Raw genomic sequence first — 22,086 nt, 5'->3', positions numbered from 1 at the left:
TTTCCCGCCCAATCAGAGAGGCGGAGTCGAGATTCTTCTAAGAGGCTGTGTGGCTTTCCATGGATTGACGTCAAGCTCTGCCTTTTTTGGCCGAAGGATCAAATGATTCTTCTTTTAATCTCTCTTGACAACTGAGACCAGACATCAAACGAATAACGATACTGCAATGGCTTTGCATCAGAGTTTTCTTTTATTTAGCTTTGCCGTGATGGGCCAGCAGCAAGTATTGTCATGTAAGTAATGGTACTGAGCAAGGACAATGTTCCACAGCCGGACCACGACACATACGCTGAGACACTGTTTGTATGTGCTGGCAAGTCAGGTAAATTTTCAGAACCTAGCGATTGGATTTGGAGAGATAGACCGATGCATTTATGATCAGATTAGCTCCCTACCTCTGGAGTGAGCCATGAATGTCAAATCAGAACCCGGCTGGATTGCTTTCCCGCCTCAGTCGGGACTCCAAGAAAAGGTGGGTTTAATTTAATACCACAAGTCGGCATCGTAGATGATTCTCAATCCTACATCTGATGCACGGCATTTATACAAAATATGATACAGCATCATTACACACAAATAGAACATAATGCAACGCATAGCAGCAAAGGAGTAGCAACAGCGACCGCTATTCAGGGTCTCAGGGACTGAGCCCTTATTTCTGAGGCCTGAGGGGCTAAAAGCCAAAGCTCCACCCGCCCCTGGGAGATTCCCCACCGCGGCAGCCAGCAGGGTCAATCATCATCAAGCTGCAGTGACTGCTCTTTGCATTATTCTCTTTTGGTGGGAATTGAGTAGATAAATTGTCAGTTGGGAATGTTTCAGAACCTCTGCTTAACTTGGAGGGAAAGTAGAGAGGTAGTACTCTGCGATTTGCCACCCAATAATAATCACCATCAGCACAGTTGAATTCATTCCCTTCACAGTTTTACATCTTTCACGCTGGGCCGATCGGATGATCTTGGGCTCTTTTGCGCCCACGATCCACAAGAGTGTCAGGCAGGGCCCATTCCTTTTCCCCACATTGCTTGTTGATGGCCACTGAGATGGTCAGAGCAGTCTTCCTTTGTCAATCAAGTGCAGAGTGATGACGAGTCCTGTGTATCTACTGTGAATGTGGAAGGTTATCCCTGTGTATGTAAAAGTATTACCATCTCCAGTGCTATTCTTATCCACTGGCACCCCAGACACTGGGAATGATACCGTAATGCTATTTGCGTTCCCTGTTTCTTTCAGGGATGGGGTCCTGGTTGGTTTTAAGGTCCTGCCACCCTTCCTGGGCATCCCATAGTTGACTGCTCTCCCTGCCTCTTTTGTTCTTTTCCTCCTGCATATCCCTTCGGTCGTTCATATCCTTCTTTCTTTTCTCCAGTCCTTCGTACTTCTATTAATCCTCGATATCGTCACTCGCTAGACTACAATTCTCCATTTCTCCTTCTTCCCATTTCGTCCTTCGCTGACATTGACTTCTGTTAATCCACGGTCTCGCCATTCTCTTCGAGCCGTCTACCTATCCGATCCCCTGACGAATACACATCACTCATAATGAAGGCCTCTGCTGTTGCTGCGGCTCTCGCCGTCGGTGCCTCCAGCGTTCTGGCAGCCCCCTCCATCCAGGCCCGTGCCGACGTCACTCCCATCACCGTCAAGGGTAATGCTTTCTTCAAGGGAAATGACCGTTTCTATATTCGCGGTGTCGACTACCAGCCCGGTGGCTCCTCTGACCTGGCTGACCCCATCGCTGATGCCAATGGTTGCAAGCGTGACATTGCCAAGTTCAAGGAGCTCGGTCTGAACACCATCCGTGTCTACTCGGTCGACAACTCCAAGAACCACGACGAGTGTATGAATGCCCTGGCTGATGCTGGCATCTACCTGGTGCTCGATGTCAACACTCCCAAGTACTCCATCAACCGCTCCAAGCCCAAGGAGTCGTACAACGATGTCTACCTCCAGTACATCTTCGCTACCATTGATTCTTTCGCCGGTTACAAGAACACCCTCGCTTTCTTCTCCGGTAACGAGGTTATCAACGACGGCCCTTCTTCCTCTGCTGCTCCCTATGTCAAGGCCGTCACTCGTGATCTGCGTCAGTACATCCGTAGCCGCAACTACCGTCAGATTCCTGTCGGCTACTCTGCTGTAAGTTCCTCTGTACATACTTGTTGGTCGTGCGCTCCTGTTGACTGGTCCAATTCTAGGCCGATATCGACACCAACCGTCTTCAGATGGCTCAGTATATGAACTGCGGCTCCGATGACGAGCGCAGTGACTTCTTCGCTTTCAACGACTACTCCTGGTGCGATCCTTCCTCTTTCACAACCTCTGGCTGGGATCAGAAGGTCAAGAACTTCACTGGCTATGGTCTTCCTCTCTTCCTGTCCGAATACGGCTGCAACACCAACAAGCGTCAATTCCAAGAAGTCGGCTCCCTCTACTCCACGGACATGACTGGTGTCTACTCTGGTGGTCTCGTGTACGAGTACTCTCAGGAAACCAGCAACTACGGTCTGGTGGAGGTTAGCGGCAACGACGTCAAAACGCTTTCCGATTTCGACGCTCTGAAGACCGCGTTCCAAAAGACCTCCAACCCCTCCGGCGACGGCAACTACAACAAGACTGGTGGTGCCAACCCTTGCCCTGCCAAGGACTCCCCCAACTGGGACGTTGACAACGATGTTCTGCCTGCCATCCCCGAGCCTGCCAAGAAGTACATGACCGAGGGTGCTGGCAAGGGCCCTGGTTTCGCCGGCTCTGGCAGCCAGGACCGTGGTACCCAGTCTACTGCCACTGCTTCGCCCGGATCTGGCTCTGCCTCTGGAAGCAGCAGCAGCGGCACCTCCACCTCTTCCAAGGGCGCTGCAGCTGGCCTGACTGTCCCTAGCCTGACCATGGCTCCCGTTGTCGTCGGTGCGGTTACTCTCCTATCCACTGTCTTCGGCGCTGGCCTCGTCCTTTTGTAATTTTTCTGTTCTCATACCCTTTTGAACAAATTGTCCTATCGCCATGGTTTTTACTGTTCGTCTTCGGTTCGGTTCTTTGGGCACCCGACTGGTCTACAATGGGGGGATTGTATTCAACTGATGAATTATCCGTGGTGTTATTTCACACCCCAGCGAGAAAGACTCGGGAAAATGTACAGTTTAGGTTGTCTTCTCTTGGCCTCTTATAGATTAATTGAATGACCTAATTTTCATCTTTTTTACCTTGCTGGTCAACGATTTTGCAGTGATCGCCTGCTGCTTGTGCCCTTGGCAGCGACCGACCCACCTCCCATCAAACCACGGAAGATTCTTGAGAGACGAGACTGCTGCGAGCCTGTCGGTAGGGCTGTTGGTCAAGACTAGTCACTAGTTTACAGGATAAGCTCTCCTCAGGAATCACTATTCTGACTGACCTCAATAGTAATCTTACATTGTCCAACATTTTCCATTGGCACCAGTTTCGATCTCCTATATAAAGGTACTGTCGTTGCGGATTGTCAGCTCCGACACGCTCTCATTAGCATCCTGACTCGGTCGACCAATCAACCACCACGTTTTATTGATCAATCCACTTGATAATCAACGTCCTGGAGGGGAACTGTTTCGACTAGATGGAAAGGTGGGCAATATCGGTATCGAGGGTTGACGGCTCAAACGGCCGACGTTGAAATATGAAACCAGACTTATCTAGCTCTCCTAAGCGCGGCCCACTCGGTGCAGGTTGACGTTTTGCTGGCGCTTCTTGGGTTGCTTATTTCCTGCCGGCGAATGCGACATTCCTTCCATCGGAGAAGCAGTTATGCTCTTGTCGGTTTCTATCTAGTCTAGCCGTCGATGAGCCCACCGGTTTAATTCTTCCAATCCACCGGGTGCCGTCCTTCATTTCTCGGTCGTTTTCCGTGACAGGGCCAGTCCGTGCTTGAGGACGGATGGGTGTGTATATGAATGATGTCCTCGCCAGATGAATGATGGCTTATCCATTCCTTCTTTTGTTTCTCTTCTTTCCTTCGGCAATTCTAGCCGTCATGCGCTTTGGGCTGCTGCTGGGTCGGCTATCCCGTTCCTTTCATTCATTATCAGATTTTGTCTTTAGCATACGCTGGTTGTTTGCGACCTTGCTTTCTTTCTCGTTCTGATCGACCGAAGATAAAATGCGTTCCTTTCTTTTCGGTGGCTTCGTAGCCTTGAGCTCGACGCTCGGCGCCTTTGCGGCAAACTACAACTCCTCCGCCTACAGTGACTCGGCATCCGGGATCGACTTTCAGAGATGGTGCGATGAGGATACTGGATTCTGCTTCGGTCTGGCTCTCCCGGAGACCGTAGGAACCGACTTTGTTGGTCAACTGGTGGTCCCGCTGGACAGCTCGAAAGGATGGGGTGGTGTCAGTCTGGGTGGCTCCATGACCTCGGCTCTTTTGATCGCTGCCTGGCCAAATGGGAATTCGGCTGTGTCGAGTCTGCGCAAGACAACCACCTATGCCAACCCGGACGTATACAGCGGAGACGCCAGTCTCACCGAGATCGCCGAGGGCACTTCCGTCAACAGCACTCATCTCACTTATACTTTCCTTTGCAGTGGCTGCATCCTCGGACAACCAGCGACATTCGATGCCACCGATGAAACGTACTTCCTTGGCTGGGCCCTCAGCAAGACCAGCCCTACCACTCCTGCCTCGGCTTCTTCGGCTTTGACATACCATGCCGCTGGCTTTGGTAGCTTTGAGATGCTCCTCGGCCAGGCCAAGTCCTCCAAGTACTCCACCTGGGCTGCCATGGCCAAGTCGACTGGCGGATCGCCCTCCAGCACTCCTTCCGCGTCTGCGTCTGTCACCGCGTCCCCTAGTCGCAGCCCTGTTGCCACCGTGACCCCGACGGTTTCGAACTCCACATACGACTACATCGTTGTGGGAGGCGGTGCGGCTGGTATCGTGGCTGCGGAACGCCTGGCGGAGGCAAACAAGCGCGTTCTGCTGATCGAGCGTGGAGTTGCCCCGACTGTCGAGATGGGTGCGTCTGACGCTCTTGCATGGAACAAGACCCTGGCGCCCGTGGATATCCCAGCCCTGAACCAGGCACTTACCACTCTTGGTGTCGTTGGGGATTACCTGTGCTCAGATACAGCCGGCATGGCGGGATGTGTTCTCGGAGGCGGCACGATCGTCAACGCGATGGCCTTGATTTACCCACAGGAAGCAGACTTTGACGACAAGTGGCCTGCCGGCTGGAAGTGGCAAGATGTCAAGAATGCCGCTGCCCGCTTCTACGAGAGAAACCCGGGAAGTCTCCTCCCGTCCGCTGACGGCCGCCGATACGATCAGGGCATGTACACCGTGCTGTCTTCCTTTTTGAGCGGTCTCGGATGGAAGTCTGTTGATCAGCACAAGCAGCCCAACGAGAAGCACAAGGCGTTTAGTTACCCGTCCTGGTCGGTCGCCGATGGCATCCGAGCTGGTCCTGTGCGTACCTACCTCCCTTTGGTCCAAAACAAGGACAACTTCACCCTGCGTCTGCAGACCACGGTCCGCCGTCTGATCCGCACGGGCGGCCACGTCACCGGCGTGGAGGTTCAGAACGCCTCGGGAGGTATTGAGCTCATCCGGATCCGTCCAGGTGGCAAGGTCATCCTCGCTGCGGGTGCTCTGTCCACGCCTCGCATCCTCTTCAACTCTGGTATCGGCCCTGCCAACCAGATCAAGACCGTCCAGACCGGCAGTACCGGAATCACCCTCCCCGCTCAGGACTGGATCAACCTCCCTGTTGGCCACAACCTCAAAGACCACCCCATGTTCACCATCAAAGTCAGCACCGGCGCCAACTTCACGGCCTTCAACACCTCCAGCGTCATCCCCGCCACCAACTCCCTCGCGCAGCGCATGTACGCCAGCGGCTCCGGCATCCTCACCCAAGGCGGCCACCGTCTGCAATTCTGGAGCTCAAACGTCGCCAGCGACGGCGTCACCCGCTCCTACCAGGCCTCCTGCAGCCCCGGCGGCGACGGCGTCATCACCATGAAGCTGTACCTAACGCACGGCGCCACCTCCTCCGGCGTCCTAGGCATCAACGCCGCCGGCTCCACAACCATCGAAACCGATCCCTGGCTGCAGACAGCTGAGGACAAGGAGGCCCTTACATCGTTCCTGCAGGAGCTCCTCGACGACCTCAAGAAAGCCTCCTACACCGTCCAGGATTACACCTCCGCGGCCGAGATCCTCGCCAAAATGACCAGCGGCGACCACTTCGTCGGCACAGCCAAGATGGGCACCGACGACGGCCGCCGCAACGGCACGTCCGTCGTGGACACCAACGCCAAGGTCTACGGTACCGACAACTTAGTAAGTTCTTCCTGTATCCCCCTCCGGCCCCCCGATTCTAAACTGACAAAAATAGTACATCGTCGACGCGAGTATCCACCCGGATTTGCCAACCGGCAACACCCAGGCCATCGTCATGATCGCCGCCGAGGCCGCCGTCGCCCGTATCCTTGCGCAGGGCAGCGGCCCCGGCTCCTCCAGCGTTGTTGTTTCCGCCCCGAGCCAGAACACCGCCATTGCTTCCGCGTCCAACACTGAGATTGCAGTTCCTGCTCCTACGGGTGGTCGGGAAACCCCTGTCGGGGGTGGAGCTGTGACCTCCGCTGCGGCGGCTACCGAAACCGAAACAGCAGCTGCTTCTACGACAGCCAAGGCCGAGGGCGGTGGTGTGGCTACCGTCACGGAGTGGGTGACGTCTGTGGATGTGGTTACCGTGACCAAGCAGGTTGTTGTGACTGCTACCACGACCGTGACCGTTCTGCCTACGTTTGCCTAGGTCCCTGGGAGAGCCACTAAGCGTGACAGTCAGTGAACGATGTGTTAGATATATAGCTCAATGGATACCTATATTCTCCATTATAATCTAGTGCAAACTCACTCAATCCACAATCTATTCCTCATTTACAAGAATATAACGCTCATGGCCATGGTCCTGTTATCCCACGGACAAAAACCTTGTATAGTATAAACACGAGAACCCCCCGAAACCAAAAAGAAAAGAAAATCATCGCATCGTAATCATCATCAGCCAGAATCATCGGATCACACAGAATCATCTCCCAGCCAGAACTGACCCCCCCATTCGGCCTGTATCATCGCACTCGCGCCCACTCCCACATCCAGATCGTCCAGCGAGAAGACCCCGTCACCGGCGTACCCGCCCGCGCCGTCCGCGAAGAGGAACCCGGTGCCGTGCGCGTCGCCGTGCATCAGCGACATCGAGACGGGGATGTCCGATACGGAGGCGAGGGCAGGGGACGCGAACGAGCCGCAGGTTAGCGGGAAGTGCGAGGGTGGGGGCGCGGACGTGAATACTGGGAGTGGAACTGAGAGTGCTGGGGCGGAGGATCGCGCGCCGGGATGAGGATGCCCGTGTGCGTGTGCGTGTGCCTGGCCGGATGCGTAGCCGGGACTGCGGCTCGTCGTACCCATCTGGGCATCTGTCAAGCTGCGGGAACGCGGAGAAGGTCCCGGTCGTGCGGGGACCGCGCCCCCTGCGCCAGGATGACTTGCAAGCGGTGCTGGGATCGCTGCGTGGCTGGTGGCCGGCGTTTTAGAGTCGAGCGAAGGACGAGGCGCGATGGGGTGGAAGGCGCTGTTTGGACGGGAGGGTCTACCGGATGATTTCTGGAGAAACCGAACCGGAGAAAGACCATATCAGCGAACGACTGCCTGAGAAGGATGCATGGCACACGACAAAGCCCAAAGAAAAGCAAAATCAAGACGGTGCTTCCCCCTCTTGTCTGGTGACATCTACTTTTGAAGATTGAGACTTGGACTCTGCCTCACGTCTGAGCTTGGTGTGCTCCTCTGGAGCTTGGCATGGGGTGCAGTTGCATACAGAGCAGGTCGAAAAGGGGCGACCCTTTCTGGCGATGCGCATCAATGGTCGATCTGTGATTGTGATTGTGAGTCTGACTGAAATTGGAGGAGAGAAGAGGTGGATGGAGGTACCATTGTGTTTACAGGTTGTCACACGGTGCCCGCGGACGCAAGCTTCACAAGCCCACTTTTCACCGTCGATGAGCATCCCTTCATGATATGAAAGGAAGAAGCCATGGTGAGGGATGAGGAGGAGGAATTTATACGTGGACTGACGGAGAGGGGATGAGACAATGCATCATAGGGCAGTGTTGGGAGGATTAAAAGGGAATAGAGCTGGAGCTGGAGCTGGAGCTGCCTGCCTCAGGTGTCCGGAGATCGTCTTGTCTTGCAGCCACGGCCTGCAGGCAAAGTGAATTCCCACTTGGGTAGGTGACGGAGACCAATTTTTACGATATCATTGAATCTAAGAGGATATGATTGGTGCGGATGGAGAAATATTCGACATTTTGGTGGTTGTCAAAAAATGAGGATCCTCTGAGGAATCAGCAGGAAATTTCCTTTGGATGGAGCCTTGTGTGCGGTGGTGTATACACAACAGCTACTACCATTGTTGGATATGCTCGAGATGGAAACCGATGAATGAGACTAGCGATGAGGGATTTTCGACCCTCGGCTCCCGCAAATGAAACCCAGGGATAGGGGTATTTCCAGTTTCTCTCAGCTATCCCCCAAAGCAGCAAAGCAGAAAGACGGGAGATGCTGGTGTAAGCTGGCAATATCATTTCATCCTTTAACAGTGCAAGTGGGCAATGCCAGGGAGATGCCAGATTCGTCCTAGCATTGATCACAACTGGTGGTCCAGCAAATTCCCTCATACATTCGGTCCTCGAGACTCTCTTTCAGACCGCCCCTCTTCCAAAGGAAAACCAATCTTGCTGCCTGGTGTTACGGATCCTCAATGTCTTGCGATAATAATAATAATAATGTCAAACAACGTGATCTGCTAGAGAAGAAAAATTAAGACGAGGACAAGACAATTAGAGCTTGACTGGGACGCTCGGGTCACTATGAGGCTGGAGTAGACATGCACATTTACAGATTACAGACGACAATGTACAGAGTAGAGTACACACTTGAGCATCAATTTGCCTGAGCATCAATGACATGCATCATTGACTAACTCCAATATAACCGAATAATATCATTTCCAATCCATTATCAATCGGAATACTATCATTCCTCTCCGCTCGTAATCAAAATCATATGAATGTGTAGATCATCTCGCTTGATGGAGGTGGCTGAGCACTGCATACCCGGCAGCAGTAGCAGCGACTAGACTAGAGCTTCAGCACAAGCCAGATAGAGGCCCGTGGCGCAGTGTAAATCGCCGCCGATTTTCCATGGTTATCTTCTATGTTGTATCTGATTTACTATGAGGTATTTCCTGATACGATCGTGGCTCTCCTAATTTTCTGCGCGATTTTCACGCGTAGTTTGGGAGTTGTAGTGGTCCTGTTTGTATACTACTCTATCTGCCCCGTAGTGGTTTCGTCCCTTTTGACCGGAGAATTTCATGCAAAATCTCAAAAGAAAGAACACAATCCTACCGGTGAACAAATTTCATCTACCATGTTGCAAGCTGCGTAGCCAACTTCGGTATCAATTTCCCGTCTTCCCATAACCCCTCCTACGTACAAAGTACACTCACCAACACTACCACACTTTTCGGCACTTTCTAGATCTGTGCCTTATAGAAACGATCCCATCATCTGCAGTGTAGCCTCCAATAGAATTCTGAGGGGAAACGGCGGCTGAAATTAAGGTGTCTTCTGCGTGGCTTGTGCACAGTACTTTGATTTCCGACTGCGCTTGCTCTGAAAGGAAGGTCCTTTCTATGATGACAGGCTGGCAGGTTATCCCCTGGTCAGTTTGGTTTCCAGTGGACGACCTCGTATCTGCTATTGTCAGATCATGAGACCGATCGTCCTAACAGATCATGTCTACATACTATTGCGATCCAATTGCCAATGAGTTCAAACCTAAAGTAGGGCGCCACGAAGCGTAGACAATCGCATAACTATCCATTCACACGCTGCTGATGCCACCAATGCTAAGCTATAGATAAATATGGTCGTAATGAAGCCAACCGCCTAACAATAAGCTTAAAACCGCACGATGCCACGTTTACACTTCCTGTATATAGTTCGCAGGTACACTTTTGGTGACCCCTCCCCGTTCGACGTCGGCCCATCCGTCCCCGCTGTCCCGGTTGACCAGCACGAACCGGTCGCCTTGCACCATGCTCCATTCCATGTCGCTGCGCGCCTCGTAATCATACAGCGCTTCGACGTATTGCAATTTCTTTGCCCCTCGTCGAGGGGCGACTGCAGGCCCAACCCGCTTAGGCGCCATACTGCCAGCTAGCGAGGCAGACGAGTTCGAGTACGTAGAGCCCGGCCGATCGGTCAATCCGGGACTGGCCGTGGGCGCAGGGGATGCTGTCGGTGCCACTTCCACATATGAGGCTGGGACGAGGCCTTCTCGCGATCCAGCGCGAACGCGCATCCACCCAGAGCCATCTAGAAAACCTCAATTAGGATGATTCTTCACTCGTCAACGGCAAACTTACCATCAGGTTCGATAATATCCACGTCATCCCCTTCCTGCACTGTGATTTCGTCCGCCCCTCCAGCTTGATACGAGTACAACATCTTTCCACGCGGCTCACCTGATTTGGCGGGAGCGGATGGCAACTCACTTGCCGCTGGAGCACTAACATACTGTGTCGGAGGTGGTGCGAGAACCCGATTCCTCTTCGGAGCGGCGCTGGCCGGTTTGGTCTCAGCAGGCACAGCAGGCTCTGTTGCGCTGGCGGGTTGGCTGGTGACATTTGACAACGATCGGTTTGCGCTCGCCGCATATCCGGAGCTCAAAGAGTTCATCGTATTTTGCCGAGTGAGCGATGGCGCGGCCGACGTTCCGTTCGATGGTGTAATTTCGAGCGCTGGCATGGCACCGGCTTGCTCTTGTCGCTCTGCCTTGAGCTTCTTCTTCTCCTCCTTGGTCTGCTCGCCAGGACATTCCGCGGGTACCTTCATCTGACATTTGCTGTGGCATGTGTACCCGCAGTCCCGACAATCAAAGCCCTTGGCTGATAGTCCCCAAATGCGCTCCCCGCAAAGATCGCAGTTGGTTGGGATCTTGAATGTCTGCGACTTGAAATTGTGATTCTTGGCTCCTAGAGACAAATCGCCCACGACCGACATGATGGTCGACGTTTCAACCTCTGAGGCCAGTCGTTTCCGGTCTGTCTCATGGAGCGCCTCCTGCAAGAAAAATATGGACCGGACCACCTCGACTTCGTTCCGGTTGTCCTTCCCTTGCCGGACATTTTCTCGTACACGCTTGGCGTTCTCAACTTCCCGTCGCTTCTGGTCGGACTCGACTCGCAGGTCCCGGACTTGCGTCTTGCCCTTGCTGAGTAGGTTGCGCAGAAACACTTTGGCTGACTCATCTGTAATCATCGACTCGTCATCATGCCAGATAGGACTGGGTTCGAATACCATGTTGGCAGGTTCCTGCACTTGGGTGACGTTGTGACGAAGGAACATGAGCGAGTCAAGGTGCGGTACGTTTCGAGGGATCTCGTTCAGTAGATGTGACATGTGGTCCATACTTTTAGAGAGAGAAGCTTTCTCTAACTGAGCTGCGAGTGACCATACCGAGTTGAGTTTTGTCACCCGGGTCTCGTTCAGGTCTTGCAATCCCTATGCGCAGTGAGCAATCCACCCTTCTGTGATCTGAGGCCATCTACTCACATCAAGAAGCTCTGGCACATATTCATGGAAATATTTCTCCTTCATCTTGTTGGTCACATTTATGCTGATGAGGTACATGTTCTTCGACATATTAGCAAGACCAGGCCAGGCAGGGATTGAAAAGAACGGCCAGCTCACCTTGATATTATTCATTTCCAAAATCTGCTGCTGATAGGCAGCTTGCGCCTTCGACTTCCCATGGTCAAACGAACTTTCCATCTTTTTTCTGCGCGCCTCGACCTCCTGGCATGCCCCGTCATATTTCCCCTTTGCCTTCTTCAGCTCACTATACGATGAGTCTCTCTCCTTCTCCAGCTTTGCATGAAAGTCCACATGGCATTTCCTAAGTTCTTCGTACTGCGCCGCTGCTTGCTTGAGAGGCTCCGCCACTTGCGCGACCAGCTCCGAGGCAAACTTGTCCCGTTCCGCGGCATGCGATTCGACAGCGGTCAATTGCGTCGTCCAGGTGGTAAGGGAGGCGCTTTCGAGGGAGCCCGGGGTCATTATAGGATTGTCTCCAACGCTCAGGCTGCTGATTTTCTTCGCCTTGCGATCGTAGTATTTCCGACAGAGAGTAGTGAGTTTGGCGGCATATTCCTTCTCGATCGCGCTCCGCTCGCGATAAAACTGTTGTATCTCGTCGAGCCATTGTATCCCATTCGACACCTATGAGTGACGTTCAACACTGTCGTTCTTCGTCTTGCGGACAAAATGCGGGGAAGCGACTTCGGTACGTACCCAATTGTTCACTGGTTTAAATGCGTCCTATGTCAACACAAGGTATTAGGTAGCCATTCTCAAGTGCGCTGATGGTAAACCTTACCTTTAGCTCCGCCCCAAAATGAGGAGCAACGTCCGCTGTTGCCATCTTTCAGAGGGCCTCTGATGTATCCCGGCGCATAAGACACAGTGTCAGAAAGCCAAACCTGGGTGTAGCGTGTACTTAGGTGGCCACGTTCGTTCGTGCAAGAGAAGCCACAATTCCCCACGTGCTGACGTCCTTTGGCGTTTGATGCAGCCAGTAAGGTGTCACAAGTCGGTGAGACTAATAAAAATAGGAAATGTCTGATAAGAAGCGACCAAAAGGCTATTGTCATCTCATGTTTAACTCCGGCGTTGGTGCGGGCATTGCGGAAGCGGGGATGATGGCTGATGGTTCATGGACTCATTGGGCTGAGAAGGCTGTGACAATACCAAAACAGCGGCCTCAGGCCATCCAGGCCTCAAAAACCCCAGTTGCCCTGGCACTGAAGTTACCATTCTGTACCGTCCGGTAACACTACGTAATTGTTCTCACCGCCTTCCGTTCAGCGCTAGTCAGGGGATTACCCAAAAGAGGGAAAGTGTCAATTACACGTTATCGCCTGGCTGGGTTTTTCTACCGTCATTATTGTGCTCCTGAAGCGCAGTCACGGCTTGATTCCTTGGGGATTTAAGCTTGAATTGCTACCTATCATCTCGCGATTCGCATCGGCGTCTGTGCGATTTCGGCTCTTGGTCTTTGCACTGTGATAGAGTCCCTCCTTTAATCATCTGATTCTATCCTTACTCTTGTCTATCTCTCATTTACCCCGCTGTTTGCCTCCCAAAAACTCTCCACAGAGCTCTGGGTGTTACCCGCCTGCTTACAGCTTCGAAACTACTGGACCACCTTTTCGTCTTTAGTCTCTTCAGTTTCTCTTGAAGTCACCTATTATGGCCTCAGAACAGCCAGTCGAAGACGCCCCAACGGGCGGTTCTCTCGCCGATCGCGTCACGAAACCCGATGAATCAAACACTTCCGGTACGAGCGCCATATTATCCCTCTTCGGCGGATCAGATCGAACATACGACTAATCTGTTGCAAGCAGAAACACCCGCGACCCCAGGCGATCAGACAGATGGTGCTCCCGCGCAACTTGGTGGCTCCGACCTCCACGAGCCGGAGTACAACGTTGAAGTCAAGCTCAGCGACCTACAAGCCGACCCCAACAACCCACTCTACTCTGTCAAGAACTTTGAGGACCTTGGACTGTAAGGGCGCATCGTTTCGTGTGCATTGTCGCTTGTAACTAATCTCTTTGCGACCCAACAGCGACCCCCGTATTCTGAAAGGGCTGTCGAACATGAACTTCCGCAAGCCTTCGAAGATCCAAGAACGAGCCCTGCCTCTACTATTGAACAACCCTCCTAAGAATTTGGTCGGCCAATCTCAGTCTGGTACCGGAAAGACCGCCGCTTTCGTTTTGAACGCATTGAGTCGTGTCGACCTGTCGACGGAGCAAATGCAGAAGACCCCTCAGGCGTTGATCTTGGCCCCTACGCGAGAGCTTGCCCGGCAGATCCTCGGCGTCGTCCAAGTCATGGGCCAATTCGTTGATGGACTCATTATTGGCGCAGCTGTTCCGACCGACAGAGACAGCCGTCCCAAAAGACTGGAGTGCTCTATTGTCGTTGGCACTCCCGGAACCGTGGGGGACATGATCAAGAGGCGTACTTTTATCCCCAACAAGCTCAAAGTGCTCGTTCTCGACGAGGCCGATAACATGCTCGACCAGCAAGGTCTCGGCGATCAGTGCATCCGTGTTAAAGCGTAAGTTAAGAGTCATACTCTGCATCTACTACCGCCGTTCCGGCTGACGTTACTAGTCTTCTCCCGCGGGATATCCAGGTCGTCCTATTTTCAGCCACTTTTCCAGAACACGTTCATCAATACGCGTCGAAGTTTGCACCTAACGCGAACGAGATTACACTTCAGCATGAAGAATTGACTGTTGAGGGAATCAAGCAGCTCTACCTTGATTGTTCGGATGCAGAGGACAAGTACAAAACCCTTGTTCAGCTTTATGGACTGCTTACTGTCGGATCGTCTATTATTTTCGTCCAGGTTAGTAAACCCACTGCGCCACGTCATTAACGGCATCATGCTGATCAGCCCCCAGACTCGTGTAGCAGCTCAAGAAATCGAGAAGCGAATGACGGCTGAAGGACACACTGTGGTATCATTGACTGGTGAGAGGGATCCCTCAGTACGCGACGCAATTATCGATCAGTTCCGCAAAGGCGAAGCCAAGGTCTTGATCGCAACCAATGTTCTTGCCAGAGGAATTGATGTTTCCACTGTCTCTATGGTTATCAACTATGTAAGTTCACGCTTCGTCTTTCCGAGACTCCATTATTGTGTCTTATGTGTCTAACCCCCTCTAGGATATTCCAGAACTCCATCAGCCCAACGTACCTGGACGACAGGCAGATTTCCAGACTTACTTGCACCGTATCGGTCGTACGGGTCGTTTCGGTCGCGTTGGTGTCTCTATCTCATTCGTGTCGAACCGCGAGGAATGGGAAATGCTCAACCAGATTCAGACATACTTTAACTGTGAGATTCAGCGCGTTGATACCAAGGACTGGGATGAGGTGGAAGACATTATTAAGAAAACCATCAAGAACTCGCGCGCCAACCCAAAATTTGCAGGCGGGAAGGAATAGGGGAGGACGGGCTTGCTCCAGCGCTGTCTATTGTCCGACGAATAAATGGCTTGGGCTACGTTTTACGTGTACACAGTGATGATAGTAAACTTTGATGCCTACAAACACATGCAGGGAGATAATAGATACCATTGACGTATAAATCCTTATCGTCTTGTTGAGGTATCTCTAGCTCTGGGACCATATATCAGGCGCCATGGTCGGCGATGCCGTCATAGCGGAACTGTGGGGTCGGATATCTCCGATCCTCCGTAGTAACTGATAAGGAATATGTCAAGCTTCGTGGATTACTGGTCGCAAGTTATGGATTGTTGTACTTGTACTTGGGCAATTGGCTATTAGACCAACTCATTGTACAGATATGAAGGAATATCCATGACTCTAGCGGTGAGAAGCAGTCTGTCTGGAAAGGAATGGAAAAGAGGGGTATCTGCCGGGATGCCTGATAAGATGCGGAGAGAACCTAACCTACGAGATAACAAGTCACATGCAGATGCAGGAGGACAACGCTCTTCCTATTCTTCCTCCTCTCGTCATCTCTTGACTCTACTCTTCCAAAGTCACTATTTTCATCTGCTTCGAGATATCATCTCATCTCTACACTGACTTACAATATGGGGGACACAACCACAGCCGCCATGCCCGAAGCTCCGAGCATCCAGTCCCCTACAACCCCTACATCCCCTACGGCCCCGACAACTGGTTACAGCAAGCACATTGTGGTACGTACCAAATACAACCATGCAATCCGGAACGCGGTTTGAACTAAAATCCCCCTTCAGTTGACCACCTACCCCGGCCAAAGCGGCGTAGATCCCGTCCCCCTCGTATGGGGCGCACCCGATGCCAAATCCCGTGGTCCGGTCATCGTCACCCGCGGCGCGGGGATGCTCAAACGACGAAACGCCATGGGCGCCCACGGCGGCAGCTACAGCATCTACAACGCGCTGGCGATCGCGGCGGGAGAGCTGGATGTGAACTTCCGCCCGGACTTCAGGAACAGCCAGCCCACGTTCAACTTCCCCTGGCAGCCTGCGTGGGCGGACAAGACGAAGATCGTCTCCATGGACCCGTTCGGGCATGATGTCGTCAACCAGTTCCGGGAGGAGCTGGATGCCGGCTGGGATATCCGGCCCACGATGGCTGTTACGCGGGCGAATATGAAACTGGCGGAGATCGGGGAGGCTGTGAAGAATGGGCAGTTGGATGTTGATGGGTCGATTGTTGTGGATTCCTCGGGGGAGGTGCGCGTTACCAAGGTCGCGGTTGAGCCGGTGTGGTATTTGCCTGGTGTTGCGGATCGGTTTGGGGTTGATGAGGGGACGCTGCGGCGTACCCTGTTCGAGCATACCGGTGGAAGCTATCCGGAGTTGATCACCAGGCCTGATTTGAAGGTTTTCCTTCCTCCTATTGGGGGGTTGACTGTTTACATCTTTGGTCCACCGGAGCGTGTTTCTGATGAGAATGTGAAGCTGGCGCTGCGGATTCACGATGAATGTAATGGAAGTGACGTCTTCCAGTCGGACATTTGCACATGCCGGCCGTATCTGGCGTTCGGTATTCGGGAAGCAATCCGCGAAGCCCAGAACGGGGGCAGTGGAGTGGTTATATATTTCCGAAAGGAAGGCCGTGCTCTGGGCGAAGTGATCAAGTACCTCGTGTACAATGCTCGCAAGCGTGGCGGTGACACGGCCGACAAATATTTTACTCGGACGGAGAACATTGCTGGAGTGCGAGATGTGGGTTACACCACGTTCAAACAAGATGAAATCGTACTAACGAGCGTATAGATGCGCTTTCAAGCCCTGATGCCAGACATCCTTCATTGGCTTGGGATCAAGAAGGTCGACCGCATGTTGTCCATGTCCAACATGAAGCACGATGCCATCGTCCAGTCAGGAATCAAGATCCTCGAGCGTGTGCCAATCCCGGAGGAATTGATACCGAGCGACTCGCGCGTTGAGATCGATGCGAAGATCAATGCCGGCTACTTCACGACAGGTAGACAGTATACACTGGAAGAACTGGCGGCAGTGAAGGGCCGTGGCTGGGAGAAATGGGAGGATGTCACGGTAAGTAGAGCCTTTCTGTGTAGGCGTCCTTGCTAACTCTGACAAGCATTAACCTGCTATATATGGTCTATTCACAAGCTCAACCTTGTCTTGAAGAATGATACGATCAGTTTGATATCAATTGACCTTTCCGGGCATCCCGATTGGTATGGGCTTAGGTGTTTAACGAATTGGGTTTAGTACTAGCAAAAGTCACCAGATAGTAAGCGACTGCAAGTGATGAAGGCCATGTAGCTTTCCTGCAAAGTATTGCAGGAGGACCTCCTGGCTGTTTGTTTCAGTCTGTCAAGCTATTAGCTGTACTGGCTAACTTATAATATCGGGCGAGCTGCCAATTCAAGCCCTAAGTGCGTATTTCACAGATCGTTCTTCTTTCCGTTATTCCGATAGCACAATCTACGATCCTAATATGCATAATATGATGCGTTTTATTATTTCCTAGAGAGGTACTTCGGGTCGCCATCCGACACGGATTCTTTTCCCGATTTCCCCGCTCTTTTCGGTAAATCATACCTCTCGAGAGGTACAGCTGTAGCTATACCAAATATAAAGCCCCTGCTCTGCCACGCTTTGTCATTACGAACTATTCTCAAACTTGAACTGCCCTTCATCTATGTCTCAGCTGTCAGAACGCTACTCCACCATGGGCTCACACACGCAATCCCCCGCAGTCTCTCCGCAACCCCACGTCCCTAAACCGGGCGTCTGGTGTCCAGCGGTGACCTTCTTCAACCACAACACAGACACCCTGGACCTCGACTCCCAAAAGAAATACTACGCCTACCTCTCCAAAACCGGCCTCGCGGGACTGGTCATCCTCGGCACAAACTCCGAAGCCTTCCTGCTGACCCGCGAAGAACGCGCCCAGCTTATCGCCGCCGCCCGCGAGGCCGTCGGCCCAGATTACCCCCTCATGGCCGGCGTCGGCGCCCACTCCACCAAGCAGACGCTGGAGCTAGCAGCGGACGCGGCGGCCGCGGGCGCGAACTACCTCCTCGTGCTTCCGCCCGCCTACTTCGGCAAGGCGACGACCATGAGCGTCGTGAAGCGGTTTTTCGCGGACGTAGCTGCGCGGGCCCCGCTGCCGGTGATCATCTACAATTTCCCCGGCGTGTGCAACGGGGTTGACATTGACTCTGAGACGATGACTGCGATCGTGCGCGAGTCGGCGGCGGCGCGTGCCGACGGGGTCTCGAATGTGGTGGGTGTCAAGCTCACCTGTGCGTCTGTGGGGAAGATCACGCGACTGGCAGCGACGTTCTCGCAGGACGAGTTTGCGGTTTATGGGGGGCAGTCGGATTTCCTGCTTGCGGGGCTGAGTGTTGGGTCGGCGGGGTGCATTGCGGCGTTTGCGAATGTGTTTCCGCGGACGGCGGCGCGGGTGTATGAGCTCTACAGGGCTGGGAAGGTGGATGAGGCGATGCAGTTGCAGCGGAAGGCGGCGCTGGCGGAGAGTCCGTGTAAGAGTGGGATTGCGGCGACCAAGAATGCCACGGCGGTGTTTAGTGCGTCTCTGGCGGGGATTGAGGGGGCAGAGGAAAAGCTCAGGCCTCGGACGCCGTATGAGGAGCCTAGTGAAGGAGTGAAGCAGATGGTGCGGGAGGTGATGGCGGAGGTTGCGGAGATTGAGAGAAGTATATAGTTGCGGTTGCTTCACCAAATGCTACTGTCAGCTGCATGGAGGCAAGTGCGCAAACGGTTGAGGTGGAGCTCCAGTCTTCTGATCAAAAGGGAAGGTTGATGTTTCTGCAATAGCATTTCATATGAAGCTGGACTGGAATAATTATACCTCATGGACCAGGTATAGTATTGAAGAAAATCAAGCTTGCATTGCCTAGCCGCCCTTGAGAGATGCGTCCCTATCGAAGTGTTGATCGATCACTGGACCGTATAAGCTGCACAGACAATGTAATAGGTAGCTGCCGCAGTACTGGACTGCAAAACTTCTATATAGCATACTTCAGCATTGTGAGAGCGGAGAAGACAAGAGCAACAACGTATTCAGGAGACATTGGACAAGGGATTGCGAATGAAAACAGTCTGTCAGTCAACAGGATCCGCGACATTGCAAGTGAGCAGTGTTTTTAACCGCATCTTTGTAACGCACAGTTTTCCTCAACGTGAGCAACTGGCCCAAGGCTTTGTGGACCTAAAATTAAGACAGCTCTTTGTAGATAGATACTAGATCTCAATCTATCGTCCTCAAAAGGAAGGTCCCTTTGCTAACATTGGGGAAATTTCTCCGACACGCCTCCGAAATCCGAAAACAGCCCGGCATTGCGGGGGTCAGTCAGAGAACAAGCTTGGACAACGGGGTCCCTTCTGACGTGCCGAACACGAAAAGCCGGATTGTAAAATGCAGAGTCGCTGCATTGGCCTACGAGGTTTCGCCGACGAGGTCCCGGATTTTGATATTTCATCTCGCCAAGCTGAGTTGCCAACCTCATTGAGGACAACATCGACGTCACTCTCGGGCCGGGTGGTTGATGACAAAATATTTCTGGCGTGAGACTTTGCTGCAAGATCATCTTTGATCCGATGAGTGATACTTGAATTGGCTTGGATTTGCGACACTGATTGACTCGGTGGAAAGAATATGCTCACTGGAAAGTAGCTATATCTGGAGAAGTTGCACGGCAAAATCGGGCTACTGTTCGGCACAAAGCCGAAAAAATTGGGGAAGCAATTCTCCGAGCCGTATCCCGGGGACCCATTCTAGCTTCGGTAAGTTTCTCAATTACATCTAATTTCATCCTGCCCAGCACGTTGACCATGTGCAATCGCGTCATTGGGTTCTACACGTCGCCCAATCTCAAGGAATGGACCCATGCCTCCAACTTCACCCAGCCGGGTTTGCCGGGAACGCAGTTTGAATGTCCTAACCTCGTCAAGTTCTCAGTCAACCGCGCCGACTCGGAGGACCCCACCAAGTATGTGCTTTTCATCTCCGTCAACCCCGGAGCGCCGCTCGGGGGTTCGGGAACTTTCTATGTTGTTGGAACGTTCAATGGAAGCCACTTCTCTTCGGAAACCCCCCACGAGACCCTCTATGACTTCGCCAAGGACAACTACGCCTCGCAGTGGTACTCGGGCATCCCCGAGGACGAGCCCCCACTCTCCATCGGCTGGGCCAGCAACTGGAACTACACCCAGCAGGTGCCTACCGGCCCCCTCGAAGGCTGGAGAGGCTCCATGTCGCTGCCCAAAGAGCACACTCTGACCAAGGTCGACGGCTCCTGGGTCGTCACTAACCAAGCATTCGACGACATGGCCTCCGTCCGCGAAAAGCCACTGAAGGGCAAGCCCTCGCGGAACGGCGACGTGACCTTCAACTTCAAGGACGTCAAGTCCAACGCCGTCTCCTTCGACGTCAAGATCAACGGTATCCCGTCCTCTGGCGCAACGGGCCAGGTATACTTCAACTTCACCTCTTCAACCTCGGGCGAGTACGTCGATGGCGGTCTCAGATTGGACACGGGCTTTTTCTGGATCAACCGTGTGGGCACCCATCTCTTCACCCAGGCCAACAGCACCGGCTACTGGCCCGTCTTCAACACGACCGTCAAGTCCTTCGACAACGGCAAATTCACCTTTTCCGGTGTCATTGACCGCTCGCTGCTCGAGGTCTCCCTCGCTGAGGGCATTCAAACTGGAACGATGAGTTTCTACCCAACCCGTCCGCTGGATACCCTCACGGTCTCTGGCAGCGATCTGAGCAAGAAGACTTCTTTCCGCGTTAAGGCCTGGGGGTTGGAGAGCGGCTGGTGAGGCGAGTCGTCAGAGTCGCCGTTTGCGAGTTTGTCCTCGTTTGCAATTGTGTATATGTGGATCACGAAGTCTAGACTCTCGTACTCTTAAGTAATGACCTAAGTAATGAATGAAACTAGTTGTGTCCGCCTGCCGAAGCAGGAGTTTTTTGTCCAATTCGATTACTCAAAGGGTTACATCCCTCTTATCGTTATCACGCAACCCCGGACCTCCGTCGGGGTACCTTAAATGTTTTCGTTGATCGCGGAGTGGGGCGGCATGTTGTATGCCATTGTCCCTGAGTCCCTGACTCCCTTGTTTGTTTGCGTCTCCTTTTTCAGCCATGACCTGAATTTCTTGCCGAATTGAACAATATGCCTACTGAAGCGACTCCACGAACCGAACCAGCAAGTAGAAGCAGAAAATCAGATCGCACACGACACAATTCAAGGAATCATGCACTACGATAATCAGCGCAGATAACAAAATGCCCTAAGCAGTGGGGCCTTGGAGATGCCTGCCTAGCCTTGTTGTCCGATTGGAGCAACAACTAACCTGCAAGGGGAGTGCTTGTCGTTACATTACCTCCCAACAGCGCTAATTGCTAAGAGAAATTCTTGCAATGAAGATTGTTGCATGCGCTAGCTGAGATGCAATTAATTAGCTCGTCTGTGTCCTGCCCGGATGTCTGTAGCTGCATGCTTGCTTCCCCTCACCTGGCAATAACTAGGTGCTTAGAGCATTATCGAGCCGAGGGGGAAGAGCTACTTCGTATAAGAATGGCTTGTCCTGTTTCCCTTCTCTCCTCTTTCCCTTTTATGTCTGTAGTTCGAGGGGTCCAGGTTACGGAAGGCTAGATTCTCAGGATGCGGACTGTTGCTACTTCGCTGACGCTTGTCGCGTCTTATCTCTGTGGGGTGGTGTCTGCCATACCCAAGGTGCCTGTGCCACCTCCGCTGAGCGCGCAGGCCCACCTGCTCTCTGGAAACGCGACATTCGAGCAATACATCGATCATAATAACCCTGGGCTGGGGACATTTCCTCAGAGATTCTGGTATAATCCGGAACATTGGGCTGGGCCTGGCTCCCCTGTGAGTATCCTCCGCTCGGTTAATGGCTATTGCTTGCGGTGTGTTGCTGACTG

General features: G+C 52.9%; 7 protein-coding genes across 7 annotated transcripts; 5 read left to right on the top strand and 2 right to left on the bottom strand.

The window, feature by feature from the left end:
* Positions 1 to 1,542: 1,542 nt before the first annotated feature.
* Positions 1,543 to 2,960, top strand: gel1 (1,3-beta-glucanosyltransferase gel1; the record flags this gene model as incomplete). The annotated part of the gene is made up of 2 exons (XM_043266700.1): positions 1,543 to 2,139; positions 2,199 to 2,960. The coding sequence occupies 2 exons, from the start codon at positions 1,543 to 1,545 to the stop codon at positions 2,958 to 2,960; spliced, it is 1,359 nt and encodes a 452-aa protein (XP_043122635.1).
* Positions 2,961 to 4,132: 1,172 nt separating this feature from the next.
* Aspvir_001579 (putative cellobiose dehydrogenase) lies at positions 4,133 to 6,788 on the top strand (the record flags this gene model as incomplete). Its single annotated transcript, XM_043266699.1, has 2 exons — positions 4,133 to 6,313; positions 6,369 to 6,788. The coding sequence occupies 2 exons, from the start codon at positions 4,133 to 4,135 to the stop codon at positions 6,786 to 6,788; spliced, it is 2,601 nt and encodes an 866-aa protein (XP_043122634.1).
* Positions 6,789 to 7,054: 266 nt separating this feature from the next.
* Positions 7,055 to 7,444, bottom strand: Aspvir_001578 (putative Cu-dependent DNA-binding protein; the record flags this gene model as incomplete). The annotated part of the gene is made up of 1 exon (XM_043266698.1): positions 7,055 to 7,444. One exon carries the CDS (start codon positions 7,442 to 7,444, stop codon positions 7,055 to 7,057), a length of 390 nt encoding a protein of 129 aa, XP_043122633.1.
* A 2,577-nt stretch (positions 7,445 to 10,021) lies between these two features.
* Positions 10,022 to 12,523, bottom strand: Aspvir_001577 (putative actin polymerization protein Bzz1; the record flags this gene model as incomplete). The annotated part of the gene is made up of 6 exons (XM_043266697.1): positions 10,022 to 10,416; positions 10,467 to 11,604; positions 11,656 to 11,736; positions 11,794 to 12,321; positions 12,394 to 12,420; positions 12,479 to 12,523. 6 exons carry the CDS (start codon positions 12,521 to 12,523, stop codon positions 10,022 to 10,024), a joined length of 2,214 nt encoding a protein of 737 aa, XP_043122632.1.
* An 827-nt stretch (positions 12,524 to 13,350) lies between these two features.
* dbp5 (ATP-dependent RNA helicase DBP5) lies at positions 13,351 to 15,123 on the top strand (the record flags this gene model as incomplete). Its single annotated transcript, XM_043266696.1, has 6 exons — positions 13,351 to 13,438; positions 13,506 to 13,668; positions 13,730 to 14,227; positions 14,284 to 14,521; positions 14,577 to 14,777; positions 14,842 to 15,123. 6 exons carry the CDS (start codon positions 13,351 to 13,353, stop codon positions 15,121 to 15,123), a joined length of 1,470 nt encoding a protein of 489 aa, XP_043122631.1.
* Positions 15,124 to 15,737: 614 nt separating this feature from the next.
* Aspvir_001575 (putative GTP cyclohydrolase II) lies at positions 15,738 to 18,837 on the top strand (the record flags this gene model as incomplete). Its single annotated transcript, XM_043266695.1, has 4 exons — positions 15,738 to 15,845; positions 15,906 to 16,862; positions 16,914 to 17,195; positions 17,818 to 18,837. The coding sequence occupies 4 exons, from the start codon at positions 15,738 to 15,740 to the stop codon at positions 18,835 to 18,837; spliced, it is 2,367 nt and encodes a 788-aa protein (XP_043122630.1).
* Positions 18,838 to 19,967: 1,130 nt separating this feature from the next.
* On the top strand, positions 19,968 to 20,963 carry Aspvir_001574 (uncharacterized protein; the record flags this gene model as incomplete). Its single annotated transcript, XM_043266694.1, has 1 exon — positions 19,968 to 20,963. The coding sequence occupies one exon, from the start codon at positions 19,968 to 19,970 to the stop codon at positions 20,961 to 20,963; it is 996 nt and encodes a 331-aa protein (XP_043122629.1).
* Between the last annotated feature and the right edge of the window lie 1,123 nt (positions 20,964 to 22,086).

This window comes from Aspergillus viridinutans (assembly GCF_018404265.1).
Source record: "Aspergillus viridinutans IFM 47045 DNA, scaffold_1, whole genome shotgun sequence".
Classification (NCBI taxonomy): Eukaryota; Fungi; Ascomycota; class Eurotiomycetes; order Eurotiales; family Aspergillaceae; genus Aspergillus; species Aspergillus viridinutans.
The sequence above is the reverse complement of the archived record's forward strand: the minus strand, read 5'-3'. Positions and strand labels throughout refer to the sequence as shown.